This window comes from Pelophylax lessonae (genome assembly GCF_965119305.1).
Source record: "Pelophylax lessonae genome assembly, chromosome: 2".
NCBI lineage: Eukaryota > Metazoa > Chordata > Amphibia > Anura > Ranidae > Pelophylax > Pelophylax lessonae.
Window position 1 is genome coordinate 724,845,912 of NC_138769.1, and position 22,601 is coordinate 724,868,512.

At 44.4% G+C, this 22,601-nt stretch overlaps 1 protein-coding gene across 1 annotated transcript; it reads right to left on the bottom strand.

Annotated features, from left to right (window-relative positions):
- Window positions 1-21,195: 21,195 nt before the first annotated feature.
- Window positions 21,196-22,011, bottom strand: LOC309548295 (olfactory receptor 51E1-like; the record flags this gene model as incomplete). The annotated part of the gene is made up of 1 exon (XM_082248234.1): window positions 21,196-22,011. The coding sequence occupies one exon, from the start codon at window positions 22,009-22,011 to the stop codon at window positions 21,196-21,198; it is 816 nt and encodes a 271-aa protein (XP_082104360.1).
- Between the last annotated feature and the right edge of the window lie 590 nt (window positions 22,012-22,601).

Consider the following 22,601-nt stretch of genomic DNA (forward strand, 5'->3'; position numbering starts at 1 on the left):
TACCATGGGAAGCCTGTGGTGATGGGCTGTCTGGCGTCACAGGTGTGTATTCAAATGTTTACATTAATGATTTCTGGTTTGTGTAAGTTGGCATAAAATGTGTTATTTCACTCGTGATGTCGAAATTAAATGAAGTTCAGAATGAAGCAAACAGGCATTAAGATGTGATTTTCATAATGAAATGTCTTATCCTTTGTTTTATTTTTCCAGGAGTGGTACTGCTTGCGGGTGTAGGTGGTAGAAACCCACCTTGATGGACTCCACTCATTTTCTTTTGTGGTCAGTGGATATTTGGTAAGGCACATGGCCAATGACCAACATGAACACCCTGGAACTTCGAAAGTGGCTTGGAAGCTGCCCAGCAACCTTGCCATGCCTGTCCCCTATGAGCTGGTAGAGGTGCAGAATGGATTCTGAACTCTGCCGGAAGTTGTGGAAGACATCAGAATCCCGTAGCCATGGAGCAAAGATCGTGGTCTGGCGCTGTAAAGGCACACGGACTGGAGAGTGACAATATTCTTTTGCTGCATCCCTCCTTCTGCTGTCATTCTCAAATAAATAAATACATTAGAATTGAACATGTGTTTTTTTGTTTTGTGTGGGTGCCTACAGACAAAAGGGCCATCCACACTGTAAGATTTAGAGAAGACTTTATCCTTCCGATTGACATTTTCTATGTAGTGCAAGGGCCTGCCTGATTGCATCCAAATTGAAAGTGTTGAGGTTTGAGCTTCTATTATATGGTTTGGTTAAGTCTACAGGAAAAAGTCTAGACAAATTGTTAGTGTATGGCCCATTAAGCTGCCAAGGCCGGAGTTTTGCACTTTGCATGCTGCTTGTACTGGTGATGTGAGGGGTTGTAATGTAGAGTAGGGATGTGACAGTGTTGTGTTGAGGTGTGAGGCAAATGTAGTGTTGGACTATGAGGGCCTGTGTTGTTGAAATATGGAGAGAGTCCAATATCAGACACCTATGTTTATTGGTCAAGAAATTGTAAGAACCATGGTAAATATGTAAAGAATTGCATCTCGATAAAACTAGGACCACACTCATAAAATCAAAATTGTGTTGTTTCCATTGATGTGCTTGAAATTTGGGTAGGACACCCCCCTCCCCCCCCAAATTCAAGATAGTTTAAAAAAACTGTTTAAAAAAATGAGAGTGAAAAGAGATCCCAAGTGTAGTGATGTGATTTGAACCCATGACGTTGTGAACTGCAGTGAAGTTGCAAAGCACTTAGCTATTGTGCAGAATAAAGCTGTATGGTGGAAAAAATGGAGTGTGTTAAGGCTAAAAAGCACATATAGCTAAAGAACTAAACATTGTATGGAATGTGGGAAGAAGACCATGGTAAAATTGTGAGGTTTCATCTTGCCCTGAAGTAGGGTAGGGGTTTGGTCACTTGCCTTTGGTACTTTCCTTCATAAGATCGATTCGACACACAGACAAGATCAAAAAAACACTTAAAATGGTGTAAGCTTGCAAGCGCTTCTGAGTGTAACATTATTTAGCAATATATATGATGTAATCCGTTCCATTTTAGCAATATAAACAAAAAAAGAAAATAAAAAAAGTAGGTGGAGATGGTAAGCCTCGAACCTACAGCAGAGGGAGATGAATTACAGACATGTGATGTGTGCACTAATCCACTAGCCCACATCGCTATGTGAAACTGCTATAAGCAGGAAGACATAAGTTTGCGAATTGGCGAAGCCGCGATCGTAAGTGAATCCCGCTGACGGCGGAATTCATTATTGCTGTTTTACTCGCCAATTCGCCGCAGCGCCAGTTAATTGATTTGAACGCGGCGAAACTGAAACACGTCATAGATGTTTGAAGCTGCAGTTTCTTTAAATCCGGCCCCCCATACCAATGTGGTAATTGTATATATAGTTTTCTACCATTCTGAGTTAAGGAAAGGAACACATGTCAGATTGTGTACCCTAGTTCTTCATCATCTCTGGTCAAATTACAGTAACTTAATCAAATATGTGATGAAAAGGGTTTTCCCTATAGCTTGCTGTACTAAAAAGACACCACTATAGTGCGTAGTGGGTCTAGTGATAAACTGTGACCTAGCATAGTTCATCTTTACAAAAAAAAAAAAACTGTCAATGCAAGTAAAAATGGGCTGTAGAGAAAATAAATGTGCAGCTTTGACCAAAATTAAATAATAGCCTTGCTATAGATATAGGCCATTTATTACCCCCTAATTATGCCTTAAAAACTCCCAGATATGTCATCATCCATCCTACCTTGTTGCTAGAAAAAAACGCCTGCAACAAAAACGCCCAGGTGTGTTGTTGCAGGCGTTTTTTTGGGCATTTTTTGGGCGTCTTTGGAGGCAGGCATAACATCTGAACTTCTGTATAGAGGTATATATACACACACACACATATATGTATATATACACATACACACATATAGGTGTGAAAGTAGCAGAACCCTATGCCTGTGCTAATGAAATTATTTGCAGGCATAGGGCTCCACTACTTTCACACCTATATATGTGTATGTGTATATATACATATATGTGTGTGTGTATATATACCCCTACACAGAAGTTCAGATGTCATGCCTGCCTCCAAAGACGTCCACAAAAAAGCCCAATAAACGCCTGCAACAAAAACGGCCAGGTGTGAAAATAGCGGAGCCATATCCCTGCTCTACTGCAATTCTAAGACAAACAATCTTTTTTTTCTGGTTCTGGACATGCTACCGAGCTGAAACTTCACAGGTACACTTTTTAGACCCCCAGACACTAAATCCAAAGAAATCTCTTTTTTTTTTTTCAATCATTTTTTCAATATTTGGCTCTCTATCAAAAACGACTATTTTTAAGACCTTTTTTTTTTACGTGTGATTAACAACTTGCCGAATGCTCACTAGAGCTGTACTGCGGCAAAGTGGCTCTTGTAGGTCTGACGACATAGACCTACGTTGGCAGACACTCCCCTTTCTCAGCGGCGTATTCAGTCACAGCGGGAGTCGGGCCAGGGGAGGAGCCGCGGCGATCGCCACTGCTCTTCCCCGATCGTCGGGGAATCGAGTCTGGATATCTTGTGTTTTTTTCTCCTAAGTGACAGGCAGGGTCAGATTGCAGGGTTCAGCATAGCTGAACCTTCGATCTGTCCTTGTGTCACTCAGTCACCTCCCCCCACACACGTTAGTAAGCACCAGACATACATTAACCCCTCCCTCTCCAATAAAATTAACCCCTTCCCTGCCAGTGTCATTTTTACAGTAACAGTGCATATTTATAGCACTGATTACTGTAGTAATGTCACTGGTACCCTCAAAAGTCTCAAAAATGTCAGTCAAGGGTCCGATCTGTCCGCCGCAATGTCGCAGTCCCGCAAAAAAAATCGCAGATCGCCGCCATTACTCGTTAAATAAAAAAACACCAAAAATGACAGAAATCTTTCCCTTAGTTAGTAAACGCAATAACTTTTGCGCAAACCAATCAAAATACGCTTATTGTGATTTATTTTTACCAAACATAGGTAGCAGAAAACAAATTGGCCAAAAATTTTAAAAAATTTTGATTTTTACATTTTTTGGGGGGGAATTTCATATATAAAAAATGTGAAAAATATTGTTATTTTTTCAAAAGTTACGCTCTTTTTTTTGTTTATAGCGCAAAAAGTAAAAATCGCACAGGTGATCAAATACCACCAAAAGAAAGCTCTGTTTGTGGGGAAAAAAGGACGTACATTTCTTTTGGGTATGGCGTAGTTCGACCGCGCAATTGTCAGTTAAAGTCGCACAGTGCCGAATCGCAAAAAGTGGCCCAGACGTAAGACAGCAAAATCCTCCGGTGGTAAAGTGGTTAATAGTCCCTGGGGCATGACCCAGAACCCTAAACACTTTTTAGGGGCATTTATTGGGTTTTAGGGCTTCAAAATGGTGTTTTTTGATTACAGAAGTTCAGGTCCCATTAATTTCAATGGGGTTCTGGAATCCGGACCCGAACTTTCGGGAAGTTCGGGTGTTCTGGTCGAACCGAACTTTTCAAAAGTTCGATCATCCCTACCCCTGACTCCCTATAGACATTTTTAAGCTGGGGATGCGTAGCTGGTGTAATGCTCCCTGGGATGATCAACCTTTTCAGCCAAAATTACCAGTCCAGTGATGTGATGACAAACAGTAGTGAGTTTATTTGTGCTATACACAGGGTATTTACAGGTGCTATACTGCACTCAGAGGAGAAAATAAAAGAAATAAAACAAAAACCTAGCCGTGTCTCGGCTCTTACTACACAAAAGACCACCCTAACTATCATGCAATCCAATCCTACCACTGATCAGCCTCCACAAACACAATTTTCAGTTTTCACCAAACTTTCCTTTAGCTCCAACAGACACAACCTGTCTCTTTCCCAGGCTGCAGACCTCTGACTCGAGGTGATCCTAAATGGCCTGTAAGGGAGAGGTAAAACCCAGAGTGGAGAGATTATCAGAGGTCCCAGAAGGTGTAGAACAGGAACCAAGGAAATTTATAACTCCCAACAGGACCTTCCCAAGCTCCCTTTGAGACACCGTGCCACCTATTTGTAGGCAGGTCATGGTTGCTGCTGCCCCAGTGGGAAGTTAGGGGTTAACTGTAATTTCCAGGTCTTTCTTGGCTGGTTGTCTTGTTTTTTTTGGCCTCCAGTCCTATGTGTATAAAAAGCAAAAGAGCCCAGACTTTTGGGTAGATATCGCACACATACACAGGGGGAGAGATGGTGAGTGAAGCAAGAAGAAGGAGTTCAGTTTAGGTCTGATTCATTCTGCCAGACCCACCCTATCCCATTAGCAGAGTTTGGATGGCCAGTGACATATCGAAGTAGGAGCTAGATTATAGACATGGACTTACTAAGTATTGGACTTTTGCTTGAACAGGTATGCTGAGGCAGCCACAAGCCTGAAGTTAGGGACTAGGGATGTTAGGAAATGTTGGCACCTTATTAGCACTATATTGAACTGTCAATTGTCTATGTCAATAAAATGTTTGAAACTTTTCCTTTGTCTGGTCTGAAGTTTCTAAATGGGTGTATGTAAGTAACCGACACATATAGTTACAGATCAGGCCACTAAGCACATTGAGGTATGAAGACACCATTGGTACAAAATGAATACAGTGTGAAGATACAGTGGTTACCGGGGGAAGGTTTCTCTATTGGCCTTTCATTAGACATGTACGTGTGGCAGGTGGGATAGCCTTTTGCAGTGAGGGAGATGTTGTTGGCACTGCTTAAGCAGCGATCCATCTCCCATAGCAATGGGAGAAGATTTGTACCACCAAAGCCCTAAACCTGTGCACAGATACAGAAGAAAAAGAGTTAGGTGCACGCATGGAGTTGATTATTTTTAGTCATCTTTCCAGGTTGTGAGTGTGGCTTAGGAAAGGTACCCCGTGTGTATGTACCTGTACAAAGTGCCTAGCATAGCTCAGTACTGAGGAAGGCCTCTCATGTGATGCTTGGTTGGTGGCCTATGAGGAGGGAAAAATGGAGAAGGTGACCCCACCAGTCCCCTTCCTTACACATTGTCAGGCTACATTCACATGGGTGATTTGCCCCGCTGACAATGGAAGAGGCAGAAATGTACTGCTGGCTGGTACTGCTGGTGGGTACTGCTGGCTGGCACTGCAGGTTGGTACTGCTGGCTGGTACTGCTGGTGGGTACTGCTGGCTGATGCTGCTGGCTGGTACTGCTGGTGGATACTGCTGGCTGGTACTGCTGGCTGGTACTGCTGGTGAGTACTGCTGGTTGGTACTGCTGGTGGGTACTGCTGGCTGGTACTGTTGACAGCCACTGCTGGCAGGTACTGCTGGCTGGTACTGCTGGTGGGTACTGCTGGCGGGTACTGCTGGGGGGCACTGCTGGCTGGTACTGATGATGGGTACTGCTGGCTGGTACTTTTTGCTGGTACTGCTGGTGGGTACTGCTGGCTGGTACTGTTGGCAGGTTTTGCTGGTTGGTACTGCTGCCAGGTACTCTTGGATGGTACTGCTGCCTGGTACTGTTGGCTTGTATTGTTGGTGGGTACTGCTGGCTGGTACTGCCAGTGAGTACTACTGGGGGCTACTGTTGGTGGGTACTGCTGGCCGGTACTTTTGGTAGGTATTGCTGGCTGGCTCCAGACCCACCATCCCCCAGCATCAGTGTGACAGGAAGCATGCAGCTGCAGTAGAGAGCAGAGCCGATGCTTTCTGTATCACTCCTCTCACAGGCGGAGTACATTGGGTATCACCCCGCATGTGACAGGAGTTGGCGCTATACAGGAAGCATCGACTCTGCTTCTCTAGTGACAGCTCCGTTCTTCACACTGATGCCCTGGGATGGCGGGTCGGGAACCCGCAATCTGGGCTTACCGACCCGCCATCCAAGAACAGGAGGTGGTCAGGATTCTGTTGGTGGGGGGGCACAGCATAATGTTGGGGGGGGCCATGGCCCCCTCTGGCCCCCCTAGCGAAACCACTGGCGAAAACACGTGGGAACGCAGTTCTGGCACCTCTGACACTGAATGTATGTAATGACTGGGAGGTGCTGGTCTATTGTTGGCTGCTGGTTATCTCTGGAGGGGATCCATTATTGCAGGGGGACCATTGTTGCTGATGGTGGATCGATTGTTGCTGGGAGGGATCAATTATTGATGGAGGAGTTTATTGATGCTGGTTGCTAGGAGATCTATTGTTGCTGGGGTGAATTTATTTTGTTGGGGGGAGATATTGTTTTTGGTGGAAGTCTATTGTTGCTGGGCAGTTCTATTGTTGCTGGGGGGAATTGATTGTTTGTGGTGGAGGCTCTATTGCTTTTGACTGCAGGCTATCTATTTCACAGCTTTCCTTGTTTTCATGAAGAAATTCCATACAAATTACGTAGCACCACAAAATGATACTTGATTCTGTATTTTCGTAAAAGGGGTGATACTGGGAGGTGGGTAGGGGGGTTGCCAAGGGACAATGCTTGGAGGTGAGTAGCGGCAGAGAAAATTGGTGACTCAGAAGGGGGGGGGGGGGTACCTGAACCTATTCTCAAAAAAAAGCTTTGATGAAAATGATCTTGTTTATGTTCAGGTGACAAGTAAAAGAAACCACAGTGTGATGGGAGAACAAGCTGCGTGATGGTCGGTGTAGGTTTACTTGATGTTCCCAGTACTTTTTCCCTGGAATGTTAGAATAATTTTGTGGAATACCTGCACAGTGTATATGTATGTTCTATATACTGCATTCTTCCCTTTCGGCGGGCATGGGGTGGTGTTCGGGATTAATTTCCGATCCCTCCCCCAACCTGCAAAAGGACGCAGCTTGGGTCCTTTGATCCTCCAGCCATGATCCCTGTGTGCATTCCTCATTGCGGGGGGTTTTGACCTGGCGACATCACACGCCGAGAGTTGGGGACTATTTAGGAAGGTGCAGACCTGCTTGACTGTGTGTTGGATGTCTGCACCAGGGGGATGCATCCAGAACTCTGCCCTCAGGTGAGCAGTGGCAAATCTACAGTATATTACATGATGCACTATCCATGCCTGGGGTTTATTACCTGTTATCCTGCACTCTTACATAGTGACTCCATGGCAGTCACTTTCTACTATTGTAATAGGCCTGCTTTCTTCATTGTAGCTTAATATATGCGTATTATCTTCTTTCAGGTCTCTGGGTTGTCTGTGAAACGTTGTATGGACTACCATTACTTGGATCATTATTTGGGGTTCATGTGGGGATACCAAAACCCCTCTCTGGTTTTGTTTTCCCCCCACCCCCAGCACCATACAATACTACTGGCGTTTCAGGTTAGCGGTTTTGACATTTGTGGGCCTCATCGCTTTCCTTCCCTTTTCCCCTCACTCTTTTCCCATTTTACTCTTCTCTTTTACCTTTTCTTGGCCCCCTCGAGCCCCATATGAGCTTGTTTTTCTTCCTACCCCCTCTTCTTGACCCTAATTTTCCCCTGGTCTCATTCCTTCTCCCCCCTTCTCCCCCCCCCCCATTTTCCCCCTCTCCCCCCTGACTCTTCTCTCCCCTCCCTTTTCCTCCCCTCTGGCTGTCTCTGTGTTTTTTCTCCCCTTTCTTTCCTTCTCCTCCCCCCTCCTTTCCATTCGTCCCATTTTTTCCTGCCTTCCTTTCCCCTCCCTTTTTTCTTCCTTCCCTTCTGTCCCATCTTCCCTTTCCTTTACTTCTCCTGTCTCCTTGTCCTTTTCCTTGAACATACTTGTTATACCTCTGTAAATATTACTTTCCAGTGGCTATTCAGCTCTAGCATATCCACCCATTATATGTCCCCCATGTCCGCCGAAGGAGAGTGTTGATGGCACCACTCGCTTGGTCTCGGTCTATGTGTTGGTCCATACTGGTAAGCAACAGGAGCTTCTCATTCCTCTGTTTATTTACTCTATGTCTATATTATGTTTTATAATATAATAAAATGTCCGCACTGTGCGTTAGAATTAGGCAGCTAACACTAAAGTGGTGTACCCAACCAACATAACGTAATACAAGAATAAAAAGTGTAGCGCTCTTGATAAGTACAAATAAATGCTCAAAGGAGAGGAGGTAGCAGATATAGTGGGTCCTCAGTGAACGAACATCCTCTACATGTTTTGCAAAAATCTACCACTTCTTCAGGAGGAACAAGACTAAATAAAATCTAAAGTAAAAATAACAAAGTATAAATAGTAATAAAAAATCACAGTAGTGATACATAATATTGGAATAAAAACAGTGTAGCGCACTAGAAAAGTACAAATAAATGCTCATAAAAAGTTCAAGCAATCAGATGTCTGTAGCGACAATCCTAGATGTGATAATTATCACTTCAAGGTGCAGTAATATATGTGACAATAATCATTTTAAGGTGCAGTAATGTATATCACTTGTGAGTTACCACCATCACCAGATAAGTTGGACACTCACCAGATGGTATGGCTACCATTACAGTAGCTGGAATGTCTTAAACGTACATGACCTGGATATCGGGTGGAAAAGAGACCTCTGCTGAATCCCCACACAAGTATCTAACTGGGAACGAAGCAGCTCAGCCAGAGCCAGAAGGTACAATTATAGTATAATATGTTTATTGAAAGCAACCATAAAACCAGTACAAAACAAAAGCAAGTCATACAACACACATAAACTGCTGCTGGCGACCCAGAATCACACAGCTGTGGGGACATCAGTGCCAAATAGTCAACCCGATGCGTTTCATCCCAATGGACGTGCTCACAGGGGTAATTGGCACCGATATTGTTGCATACCTTTATGTCAGACATATCTATATAAAGGTATGCAAAGATATCGGTGCCAATTACCCCTGTGACCACGTCCATTGGAATGAATTGCGTCAGAGTGAATATTTGGCACTGAGCGATTCAGGGTCGACAGCAGCAATTCATGGGAGTGTTATGTGACTTGCTTTTGTTCAGTACTAATTTTATGGTTGCTTTTAATAAACGTACTACACTATTTTACCTTCTTGCTCTGGCTGAGCTGCTTCGTTCCCAGTTGGATACTTGTGTGGTGATTCAGCAGAGGTCTCTTTTCCATCCGATATCAAGGTCATGTACGTTTAAGTCATTCCAGCTACTGTAATGGTAGCCATACCATCTGGTGAGTGTCCAACTTATCTGATGATGGCGGTGACTCACGAGTGATATACATTACTGCACCTTGAAGTGATTATTATTGCATATAATACTACACCTTGAAGTGATTATTATCGCATATAATACTACACCTTGAAGTGATTATTGTCACATATATTCCTGCACCTTGAAGTGATAATGATCACATTTAGGATCTTCACTTCGGACACCTAATTGCTTGCACTTTTTATGAGCATTTATTTATTAATTTACTTTTCTAGTGCGCTACACTGTTTTAATTCCAATATAATGTATCTCTACTATGATTTTTTAATACTATTTATACTTTGTTATTTTTACTTTAGGTTTTATTTAGTCTTGTTCCTCCTGAAGAAGCGGTAAATTTTTCTGAAACACGTAGAGGATGTCCGTTCACTGAGGACCCACTATATCTCCTATGTTCACTCTCGGAGTATACCGAGCATCAGTGTAACGTGTAAAGTCACATTATATGTTTTTCTTTACATTTGAAATTAATGTTTCAATCTGTATCTGGATATCCTTTTTTTTTATCCAATTTTGTATCATAAAAAAATATATATTTTTTATTCTATGTGTGATCTGTCCAGGGTACCGAGATAGTTCAATTTTTTCCTCCTCCCCCCTACTTTTTTGGAGACTCTTGAGGGGAATTGTCTCCTTGTACATATCTCTCACTACTATATACTGCATGATTATTCTGTCAGTTACCCCCCGATTCCCTCAGAGCAGGGGTGTCAAATTCAATTTCACTGTGGGCCGCATCAGCATTATGGTTGCCCTCAGGGCCGGGAGAAGGCCCTGGGCGCAGCGTGTATTGTAAGGATGGGGGTGCTGTAAATTCCTTCAACTATAAGGCTGACAGGATTAGTGACAGCAGCATCAACACTACTGTCAGCCCAGTGCAGGAAGCGGCAAGACGAGGAGAGAGCCAGGAGTGGATGCGGGCTGTGCTCTCTCTCCCCCTCCTACTCATAAGCTTGCAAACAATGAAGGGAGGTGGGGGCACAAGTTGCCATCTTTGCCCTGGGCACTGGATGCCCTCAAAGGGTCAGTTGTATCTGTAAGAATAGATGTTGAAAGCACCCCCCCTTTTTACATCAGATATCAAGAGCCCCACCATCAGAAGTGAAGAGTCCTGACCCTCCCTTACATCACAGTGAGCCTCCTTACCTTGTTCTGCTGCTGGGAAGCAGCTGGGGGCAGATCTGGGAAGGAGAAAGTGCAGGGTCTGGAGAAGAACCAGAGGAGGGCTGAAGTCAGCTGAATGCTGAGACCAGTGGAGTCAGAGACAAAGGTGGCTGCATAGAGAGTCACGTGATCTGCAGGAGGAGTTCTGTCCTCCTCTCTGCTGCTGACTGCTGAGACGGGAGGGCAGAAAGTGAACTGTATAAGGGGGGTACCACAGCTGCAGGAGAGGTGCGAGGGGCACATGAAATGGCCTGGAGGGTTGGATTCGGCCCACGGGCCTTGTGTTTTACACATGTGCCTCAGAGTGATGAACGTCCTCTATTGAAGCTTCCATTTCCTAACTACTGGTTTCTCCCTGGGGCAATATTTTAAGTTTTCACACACATGTTAAAATCCGTGTTTTTTCTAGAAAAACACCTTCAAACTCAAAGCTTTATATATTTTCTGAAAGCAGAAGCCCTGGAGAATAAAAAGGTGGCTGTTTTCAGTTTTTCATGTCACATATTATTTGCGCAGCCATTTATCAAACATAATTTTTTGGGGAAAAATACACCTCAATGAATTGTAGTGCACACAAACACAAAATAGCACTCAAAATAATACTTGGTAATTGTAAAAGACGATGTTGCATCGTGTAAACAGATACCAAACATGTTGAGATTCAAATTGCGCATGCCCGTGTAATAGGGACAATCTACAGTACATAAAATTGTCCACAGGTGAGGATATTAAAGCCTTTACAGGTGTAGCGCCACCCCCGAAGGAGCCACTTGATGATTTTGGGTCCCCTGTTCTGCTCCTCGACTCCAAGAACAACCTCAGCCCCACTGACACACCTGGTTGAAAGTAAAACACTGTAGGTACGTATAAAGACACCAATAGGGAATACCTTTTTCCTGGCTATTTTTAAAATCAAAGAATGAACACAAGGCTGATTTGAAATAAACGTACTTATTATATTCGCAGGAGCTTAGTATACACAGTCATAGACCATAAATGCATGCACAACAAATGAAGTTGAACATAGTTTGCTAAACAGAGTAGTGACTATGCTATAAGGTGAGCTTTTATATCTCTAACTGGAAATAATACTAGTATTAGCAGGCCAGCAATAAACAGTGTAAATTTATATTAAATAATTGATCTTACTATCAGTGGCAGCTGGTGCTCCATTTTTTGGGGGTGGGGGTTGGCAAAAAAACCCTACCCCCCTGCGCGCTCCCCAGCTCGCAAGCCCCGCACTTACCCCATCCAGGTCATGGCCGCCTTCCCCGGCTTCTCCTCCCGGCCAATCCAGTCGCTTCTCCTCCCCGCCAATGTGGTCTTAGGACCCGCTTCCTGTCCTGATTGGCTGGGAGGAGAAGCAGGAAGACAATTGCGATGTCACAAGTGGGTGGGCCCCAAGCCTAATATTTTTGAAGCCAATTATCATGTGCTTCAAAAAATAAAAAAAAACCTTGTAGAACTCTATGCATCCAGCGCCCCATATGGAGATTAGGGGGGCAGCGCCCCTGCGCCCCTTACGGACCTGCCCCTGCAGGTTACTATTACTTTGGTTTAGAATGCACTATAAGGGATTCACTGGGATAAAGTGTCTATTAAGAGGTACCTCTTTAGCTAAATAAAAGGGTTGAGGCCAGGCGCATGCGCGGCTCTCTGACATGGCGAACGTGTGATCACTGAGCTCCGGACCCCGCTGACACTCCGCGATCCCCCGCTGATCATCAGCTTCTTCAGCATACCCTGGGCACCCCATAAGGAAAATTGGCCAACAGAAACAGACCTATAACGGGTCGCAAGAGCCGCACTCCCAGGCTGTTATTGTTCGGTTCCTGACTAGGCCGCAATCCCCGACCTCGATTACCCAGCCGGATCCATTTGCACCAGCGAACGGCGGATCGGATCCGGGCGCTGTGGCAGACCCTATCATCGGCACTCCTGCCTTGTTCCACCCCTCCTCTCTGGCGGATCCTACTGTGCTCACCCTGGCCATGATGGATGACAAGCTCCAAGCCTTGGTATTGAAAATTACCAGGTCCATTGCTGCAGAGGTAGGCAAGCTGTTCCAGGAATTTAGGGGGGAGATAACCCAAATTGGGGAGCGTACTGATGCCTTGGAGACGAAAGTTGACGATGTTGTGCAATATGTGCAGGTCCTGGAGGAGGAAAATGCGGTGTTAAAAAATTCAGTGACACAGCTGCAGCTACAGCAGGAGGACCTGGAAAACAGGGAGAGGCGTCAGAATCTCAGGTTCAGGGGCATCCCCGAGACAGTGGGGGACATTAACTTCGAGCTTATCTCCTTGGTCTCTTTAACACCTTGGCGCCTAACATAGTGGATATCGACTGGTGCTTGGACCGGGCTCACAGGTCCCTAGGCCCTACACCACAGGCTGGTCTAGGCCGCGTGATGTCATTGTGCGTTTCCATTACTACCACAGCAAGGAGTCTCTGACTCTGGCCACCCGCACGAGATCTCATGTGGAACATCAGGGACACAGGATTCAAATCTTTAATGATCTTTCCCCCATCACCCTGGGCAAGAGACGGGCCCTTCGCCCTGTGACCGCACACCTTCAGCGTCAACGTGTCCCCTATTATTGGGGCTTCCCTTTTCGCCTTACAGTCTCTAAGGATGGTGTACAGCACAGCATGAGGGACCTTTACGAGAGTGAAGCTTTTATTAAAGGTCTGGGTATCCCCCCTCTTCCGGATGAAGAGATGCCGCAACAATTGCCACCCTTCCGTCCATTGCCTGTGATGCCGAATCGCATGTGGACTCCTGCAAAGGGACAGCGTCGAGGATCTTCTTTTACACCCCAGCGCTCGAGGCCTCACAGGCCCCCCCATCTGAACTGTGCTCTGGTGACTGTCTGCTGGTTCATCTAGTCTTTCTTTGGGAGTTGTTCATCAACAATTTTGTTCTGTGGCCTTCCATAAGGTGTTTTGCTGCCTGATACTGGGTAGCTCTGACCCCCCCCCCCCCCCCATGGGGTTTCTGTTCTTGTCTCTTTTTTTATTACTGCATAATTTTTTCTTTTTTTTCCGCTGGAGTGTTGGCGGGTGTTTCCGCTAATTTTTTCTGTTCTTCTTTTTCTAGTGTGGTGTGGCTCTGTCTCCAGGTGCTCCCATGTTGCCCTACTGTACCCGGGCCTTTTTTGCCTGGAGATCTGAGGTGCCCTGACGCTTTTTCACACAAGTTTTCTCTTTTTGTGAACTGTTGTTTTTTTTTGTTTTTATTCTTTTTTCTCTTCTCATTTATATGTAATGTTGCAATGTTCTCACTGCATTATAGTCCTGGTTGGATTGCTTTTCTCTGTGTCCCTTTGGGGTCTACGGGCCCTTCTGGTATGATGCCTCTGCGGCGGGTCGTTGGCCCAGTTGCAGACAGCACAAGGTTGTTTGAGTTTATACACCTAGTGTTTTTTCTTTGTATGTGTTGGGTGTGCTCTGTTCACAGCTTCTGTCCCCAGTTCTGTTACGGTTATAAATGGCGTTGAGAGTTCTATCGTACAACGTTAAGGGCCTGAACTCGATACAGAAGCGGTGGCTAGCCCTTAAGGAGTTTCGCTCCTCTGGTGCGGATGTTATTTTGATTCAGGAGACACATTTCAGGGCCGGGGGTTAGTTTAAATTTGCTTCCAAAATGTTCCCTATGGCCTATGTTGCTAGCGATCCCTCTGGTAAAGAGGGAGTGGCGATTTTGATTAGGAAATCGTGTCCTCTCAGGGTTCGGGACAAGTACCTGGATCCTCAGGGATGGGCTATTGCCCTGGTCTGTGAGTTCCACTCGACCTACTTTACCCTGCTTAATATTTACGCCCCTAACTCTGGGCAAATTGCTTTTTTGGACACTGTCATGGCGAAAGTATCCCACTTTGCCCAACCCTTTATGGTAGTCGGAGGCGATTTTAACCTAGTGATGTCTCCCCATAGAGACAGGCAATCTTTGGCTGGTGGTACCCTGTCCAGCCGCTTGTTAGCCCAATCCAGAGCCTTCCGTAAATGTGTGAGGGCGCATAAATTGTTCGATTCATGGCGGATTAAACACCCTACTTCTAAACAGTTCACTTTTTACTCCCCAGCTCACAGGATGCACTCTAGGTTGGATCATTTTTTGGTGTCTGCCCCCCTCATCCCCTGTATGGTGCATTGTGATATACTTCCGATTACTTGGTCGGATCATGCACCTATGGTCCTGAACTTGTCCCTGGCCCCCACTTCCGCGAAGGCCTGCCATTGGAGTCTTAATGAACGTCTCCTCCAGACTCCGGTCATTCGTGATAGACTGGCTTCTGGGGTGACTGAATTTTTTGCTCTCAATGTGGGCTCAGTGGACGATGTTTCTACGCTCTGGGAGGCTCACAAGGTTGTCTTTCGGGTTTCCTGTATTGCCGAGGGCTCCAGACTAAAGAGGGAGGAGGGCTGTCAAAAAGCCTCTCTTCTGGTTGATTTGCGGGCGGCGGAGGCTCGACTTGCGGAGTCTCCCTCGGTTGCAAATCGTAGGTCGGTTGTGCACCTCCGAGAGCGTATTAAGTCTCTGGATTTGTCTAAAGTAGCCAAGTCTTTATCCTGGGCCAAGCAGAAGTTTTATGAGTTTTCTAATAAGCCTCACAAGATGTTGGTCAATAAACTTAGACCCCGGCCCTTCCACTCGGTTCCTGATCTATCGGTTCAGCCAGATGGTTCCCCCACCCATTGCCCGTATACAATGGCCAAGGTGTTTGGCACTTTCTACAGTAAGCTTTATAATTGTCTTACTCCTGAAAATCATTTTGTTTTTACTCAGGAACGTTTTGATGACTTTTTTAAGGATCTGTCCCTTCCCAAATTGTCAGCATCCGCCCTGGCTAAGCTAAATGCCGATATTTCCGTTAAAGAGCTGGCCGCTACCATTAAGGAGCTCCCTACCCACAAAGCCCCCGGCCCGGATGCTCTGCCGTATCTTTACTATAAAACCTTCTAACCCATTCTTGCACCCCATCTGCTTAAACTCTATACCTCCTTGCTCCATGGGAAAGTCCCTCATCCCCAATTTACTCACTCCTTTATATCAGTCATTCCGAAGCCGGGAAAGGACCCTTCTCTCCCTGATAATTACCGTCCTATTGCCCTGTTAAACTCCGATTACAAAATTTTCACTAAGATCCTAGCTAATAGGCTGTCCACCTTTATTCCCAAGCTAGTTGACAGGGATCAAGTGGGGTTCGTTTTGTCCCGCCACGCAGGCGATAATACCAGATGCACCATAGACCTGATTGATCTTTTGAATAGATATCCCCGCCCAGCCTTGGTCCTAAGTTTAGACGCTCAAAAGGCCTTTGACCGCTTGAGCTGGCCGTACCTCTTTGCTACCATGCAGCGCTTTTGGTTTTCAAGGTCCTTTTTTTAGGGCCTTAGAGGCCTTATACTCGCCCACGACGGCTCAGGTGCGGATGTCGTCTGCATTTATGTCCCCTTCTTTTGAGTTATGTAATGGCACCCGTCAGGGGTGTCCGTTGTCTCCTTATTTTATGCTTGGAGCCCCTGGCGGCGGTCATTAGACAGCATCCCGATATTAGTGGGGTGCTGGTGCAACAGCGGGAGTATACTTTGTCTCTATTTGCTGATGACATCCTCCTGACCCTCACTGATCTGTTGCTGTCCTTGCCCTCTCTCCACGCGGTCCTGGCCTCCTTTGGGGCTATCTCCGGGTATAAGGTTAACACTACGAAAACGGAAGCTTTACCTCTTCATATCCCCCCTGGGCTCCTGTCCCAATTGCAGGGGTCTTACCCCTATCGTTGGTGCACGACTACCCTATCCTATTTGGGGATCAAGCTTACGCCCTCTTACGGAACCCTGTATCAACAGAATTATGTCCTTTTGACCTCCTCGGCTCCTTGTGTCAGTGGATGGGCTATCCCCTCTCGCTGTTGGGCCGGATTAATGTTCTCAAAATGTCCATCTTACCTAGACTACTATATTTTTTTGACACCTTACCGGTCCAGGTCCCTATGTCCCAATTGAAATTTCTGCAGCGTAGTTTCTTGAATTTTATTTGGAATAATAAGGCCCACAGGGTAGCTAGTTCTGTGTTTTTTTTCCCCGAGGCGGAGAGGAGGTCTTGGAGCTCCAGACATTATTAAGTATTATTTAGAATCCCACCTCCGGGTGGCGGCCTCCTGGTCCTCTTTGGTGGCCCCTAACCGGTGGTCGGAGATTGAGAGGGGTGTTCTTTTTCCGGTTCACCCCTGCTCTTTGTTGTGGTCTGCTAATCTGCACTCGGACAGAGTCCTGCGTACCATGTGCCTTGCACCTATGCTTTGCTCTTTGGATGTGTGGCTCAAGTGTTATAAGTACTCTCTCTCCTCACCATGTCCGCCGCTTACTAGTGTACTCTTTAATCCATCCATCTCTGATGGCCTGCAGATGGGACGGGTGTGGACGTGGTTGCAGGCTCCTCTGTTTCAGCTACGTAACCTTGTCCATCCGGTCTCCCGTACTCTGTATCCCTTTGAAACTTTGCGAGAGAAATATGGTATTCCTAACCATACTTTTTATTTTTATCTCCAAGTCCGCCACTTGTTTCAATCCCTGATGGGTTCTTTGACTCTGGAACAGCCCACGGCCTTTGAGCAGTTAACAGCGCAGGGGTCCCACCAGAGGCATCTGATCTCTATCATTTATAATATTTTGCATGACGCGCATCCCCTGGTGGAAGATGCCCACCTCTATATGTGCAAATGGTCTGCTATACTACAAAAACCTATTTCTCTGCAGATGTGGGATAAGATATGGACCGCGGCTTTTAAATCTTCTCGGTGTGTGGTGCAGAGAGAGACTACCTTAAAAATTTTGTTATTCTGGTATAGGACCCTGGCCAAATTACATAAGATTGACCCGTCTTGCCCGGCTGCTTGCTGGCGCTGTAGTACTGGGACGGGTACCCTTTTTCATATTTTCTGGCAATGTCCTCTTATTCAACCTCTCTGGGCAATGGTGGAGTCGAGGCTACAGTCAGTAACGGGTCTGTCGCTCCCGTTGGATCCCTTGCACTATCTGCTCGGCCTTCCCTTCCCCGTGGTCTCCAAGCCTACCAGGCGGTTACTATCTTTCCTCTTAGTGACTGCTAGAAGAGCAATCCCGTTGTGTTGGCGGCAGACGGGGCTACCTGATGCTGTTCTCTTTCAACGCCTGGTGTTGGAGATACGGAGAATGGAATTCCTAACTGCTACGGTTCATGATGAAGTTACGCGCTTCAACGCTGCATGGGCGGATTGGGATATTAAGGAATCTAGCCTGAGTTGAGTGTGTGGTGCAGGTGACTATTTGCTGTTTGCTATGCGTTTTTTTCTATTATCCTGTACTTTAGTGTCTTTGGTTTATTTTATATAGTCTTTCTCCCTTGTGGCATACTTTGTTGTAACTGCATGTTCCAATTGGGACTGTTTGATCTCGTTTTGCAATGTTATTGTTTATTGTCTTTTCTTTTTTTAGGGGTCCCCTACCCCTTGTTTGTTACTTATCTATGCTTATATTTTCAATAAGAAATTACAATTGAAAAAAAAAAAAAAAAGGCCTCAGGGCAGCAACTGCTAGGGGTAGTCCTTAAGTGGATCTTTACACATAACATCTTAGCCCCAGTAGTAAATCATAAAGTGACACTAAGCCCATTGATTTAATGGTTTCAAATAACAGTTATATTCCTGGAATTGCTAACTGTCACCTTGTGTCCTCAACCAAACTCTCAAACCATCAAATGTCTGGTGTCATAACTGATCACACGTGCAGCACCATGGTGGTTGCAGATCATACAGAAGCAGCTTCCTTGGCTGTAAAGTATAGCAGGGTTAAATTCAACTTTGTCAGCAGATTGACCACTAAAAAATCAGCAGTGCCTAAAAATGGAGAGAAACTGACCATGTGCAGAGCAGGGTGAGACTGTGTATTATTAGATTTTAAAGAGTATAGATACTTATTGGTAATGTTTTACATAGCTATACCTGAAAAAGGGGCCTGCCTGAAGTGATCTAGCAGTACTTCATTTTTTTACGAAACTTCCTCCTTTAGTCCAGGCTCTTCAGCCAGCTAAGCGTTAGGGCCCATCTGCGTGTGTTAAAGCAGAACTTTACCTATAACAACTTGATTAAAAAATAATGTTCTTTAGGAAAGTACATGCATTGCACATTAATAATTATGCTAACAAAATGCAGGTGTGCTGTAAATTCCCTCCAGCATTGCTCTGGTTTCTTTTTGCTGGAGGCTGCCATTTTGTTGAAGCCCAGAGCCCCTTGAACAGCATTAAATCATAAAGCGGAACTAAACACATCGATTTAACAGTTTCAGAAAACAGTTACATTCCTGTCAAATCGTCAAATGACTGGGGTCATAACTGATCACCATGGCAGTTGCAGATCAAACAGAAACAGCGTCCTTGGCTGTAAAAAAACAGGTGAATTTAATTCTGCAGATCGGCCTCTACGAACTCAGCAGTGCCTAAAATGCCTAAAAATGGGTGAGCAACTGAGCATGAGCAGAGTGGGGTGAGACAGTGTATTACTGGATTTTAATCAGTATAGACACTTATTTTCAATGTTTTACATAGCAATACCTGCAAAAGGGGTCAGCCTAAAGTCATCTAGCAGGATTTCATTTTCTAACTAAAGTTCCACTTCAAGGCAATTAATAAGGCCTGCAGGCAGTATTGAAGCATTTGTAAAGCCACATTGTGACTTTACTGGTATCCATTCCGGATTATGCAGTTATTAACTACAGTGTATGTGTTTTTTAGTTAATGAAAAGGCTAAATACCTTTTCTCACACCGCAGCTGGGTGGTCACCTGATCCCCCTCCGCTCTCCTTTCCTGACCTATGGAGAGAAGCTGGAGATTCCCCTGTGACGTCAGCCGGCCAGCGGAGTGGGATCATGTGACCACACAGCCGCGGTGTGAGAAAAGGTATTTAGCCTTTTCATTAACAAAAAACACATACACTGTAGTTAATAACTGCATAATCCGGAGGAGATACATGTATTTTTGCTGCATATTGCAGCTGAATAGCAAGGGATGGGGAAAAGGGGGAGAGTGGGATGCTAGAGGCACATAAACTGACCATGGTATCATTGCACAGCAGTATATACAAGATTGGACCCTAGTACAGGAGGTGACCCAGTGTTACAGACACCCCCTTGGGGTATTGGAACCCAGGATGTATCACACAAGGGAGGTGTCATACTAGGGTTGCATCTTGTATTCACATGTTATTTGTATGATTTTAATGTGTTGTCATTTGCATTTTTGGATGCCTTGCAAACATCCTATATTTCTAACAAATGTTATGAATAAAACTATTATGATCATTTTATCTTGAGTTGGTCTCATGCTATTGGCAGTAAAGTCCATCTAATGAAGGACCAAGTCTTGTGTTCCTTCTCTCTTTTTTTGTTCATGTGTGGTGCAATCGCTGTTTGCGTAAGCGTCCGGTACCTGCCTATGTACCTGCCACATTTGCAGATATTGCACAGACAGGAAAGATGGGTGAATTTCGATTTTCATTTATTTTTAATATTTTAATATATTTTAATTTTAAAACTTTTTTTTTTTTTAATATTCCTTTATTAAACAAGCAAAAAGCTGGGGGAGCAATCCCTGAACATGTATTTCTAAAGCTGGTGCAGCTATGAACCAAGCGACATGCATATTAAAAAAGAATAGCGCACACATGCAAAAGAAATGACTATCAAATATGAAGACAATCCATAAATAAAAATGGGTATTTGGTCCCACCATATGGCCATATCGTGCTCAAGCCCACCACTGCGTCAAAGTACCCCATTGTCAGTGGGTCCTACACTATCCATAAAAAAGGATGAATCCAGCCTTTCTAACCCTTGGAGACAACACTCCTTGCTGGGAAAGATGTGCTAATGCACTGTAGTGCTGCATTAGCACATCTCTCCCAGTTATTGCTAACAAGCCCCCTTGTGATTCCTTTGGGTAGGTGACAGGTACTCTTTATGGAGACATCAGAGGTCTCTTGGACACATAATGTCCCCCTTGCCCTCCAAAGCAACTAACCAAACACATATCATGTTTGGTTATATACCACCTTAGGTGAAACAGACAGGGAATGATAGTTCTGAAGCCGGAAGTGACAGCATCATTGACTCTTCTGGGTTCATTCTTCACAGTGAAAATGGGGGACACTATATTAAACACTTATAACACAGAATGGCACTTCTTTAGTACACCCCATTGGAGCAAGGTCAAACAGCAAGTAACTGAGACAGTACAATCTAAGAGAACACTAACAGGCACGCTCCAACAGGCTGGACTACAGGCCTCTCCTTCCTACAGAATCCCAAAAAAGTTAGAGAAATAACACATCTCTACAATGGTAAAATTGATGCTTAAAGAATTATATTGTTTTGCCAACCATTTTATGCAGGTTGCATACAATTTTTTCTCTGAGAGCTTTGGTCCTTATCCCGTAGATCAGAGGATTTACAGAAGTAGCTATGCCGATACCAATCAAAGGTATCATAACATCTGCTTTCGTTAATACAGAACCCTTGCTTAGACTGTACCTGAAAACAATGAACAAGAGGGTGATAATATAAATGGAGAAGGCCAATATGTGAGTCATTAATGTATGCATAGCTTTCTGAGAGGATTCTGCAGACAGTTTCAGACAAATGATAATTGTTCTTATGTAAGAGTACATTATAACAAACAAGCAACCAATCAAATTAAACATGGTCAAAGTCGTTCCATAGATGACGTTAATTGTTATATCATTACAAGCAAGTGGTTGTATAGACACAATCTCACAAACAACACTGTTGACATTTACTTCACAAAAAGTTAGTCTTAATGTTAACAATATGCTCACAATTATTATTGATGCATTGAAAACATATATGGCAAGTGATATTTTTTGAGTTGTAATGTTGGTCATCAGAGTGTGGTATCTCAGAGGGTGGCCTACAGCCAGATATCGATCATAGGCCATTACTGTAAAAGTATACATTTCAACCCACGAATAAAGCTGGATACAGAAAGATTGACAGAGACATCCTGTGTATGAGATGGTTGAGCATCCGGAGAACAAATCAATAGCCAGCTTGGGAAAATATGATGCGTTCCCAAACATCACATTCATAACTAAGACACATATTAAGATGTACATAGGTTCATGCAAGCTTTTCTCTGTCCATGTTACATAGACAATCATAGAAGTGATAAACAATGTGACTGAAAACAATGCAAGAGCCAAAACAGCACATACATATCCAAATGATTCAATCTCAATAAGCCCCATCAGAACAAAGTTGGTAAAAGTTGCAGAGACATTCTTGGAAATCAAACTCATGACTTGGATTTATGTCTTGGAAAATCAACAGGTCCTAAAATGTTTTGTTCAATCTGAATATTGTAACTTGAAAGACTTAATTCAGAGAGGCCTTCTGGATATTAATGCAACATTCGTTGCATTGATTTTCTCTTGAATTCAGTTGGGCTTTTATAGGTTTCATAAAGCTATCACCTCACTCGCAATTTAGATTTAGAAGCCTTTACAATCACTGCACCCAAGTCTTCCCAGTGGACCACAACTGTTACAGCTGCCGCTGATGGACTAATTAGTGTCAGAAATGGAAAAAAGTAGTTTGTATTATTCTAACAAGATATTCCAATGAGAAACACTACATTAAATAGGAAATATTATCAAACGTGAATAGAAAATTAGTATTAAAAAATGAACTGATCTTAGTTTTGCATAGTTATGGTTTAAAACAATAATGCACAATCATGTAGTGAACCCAG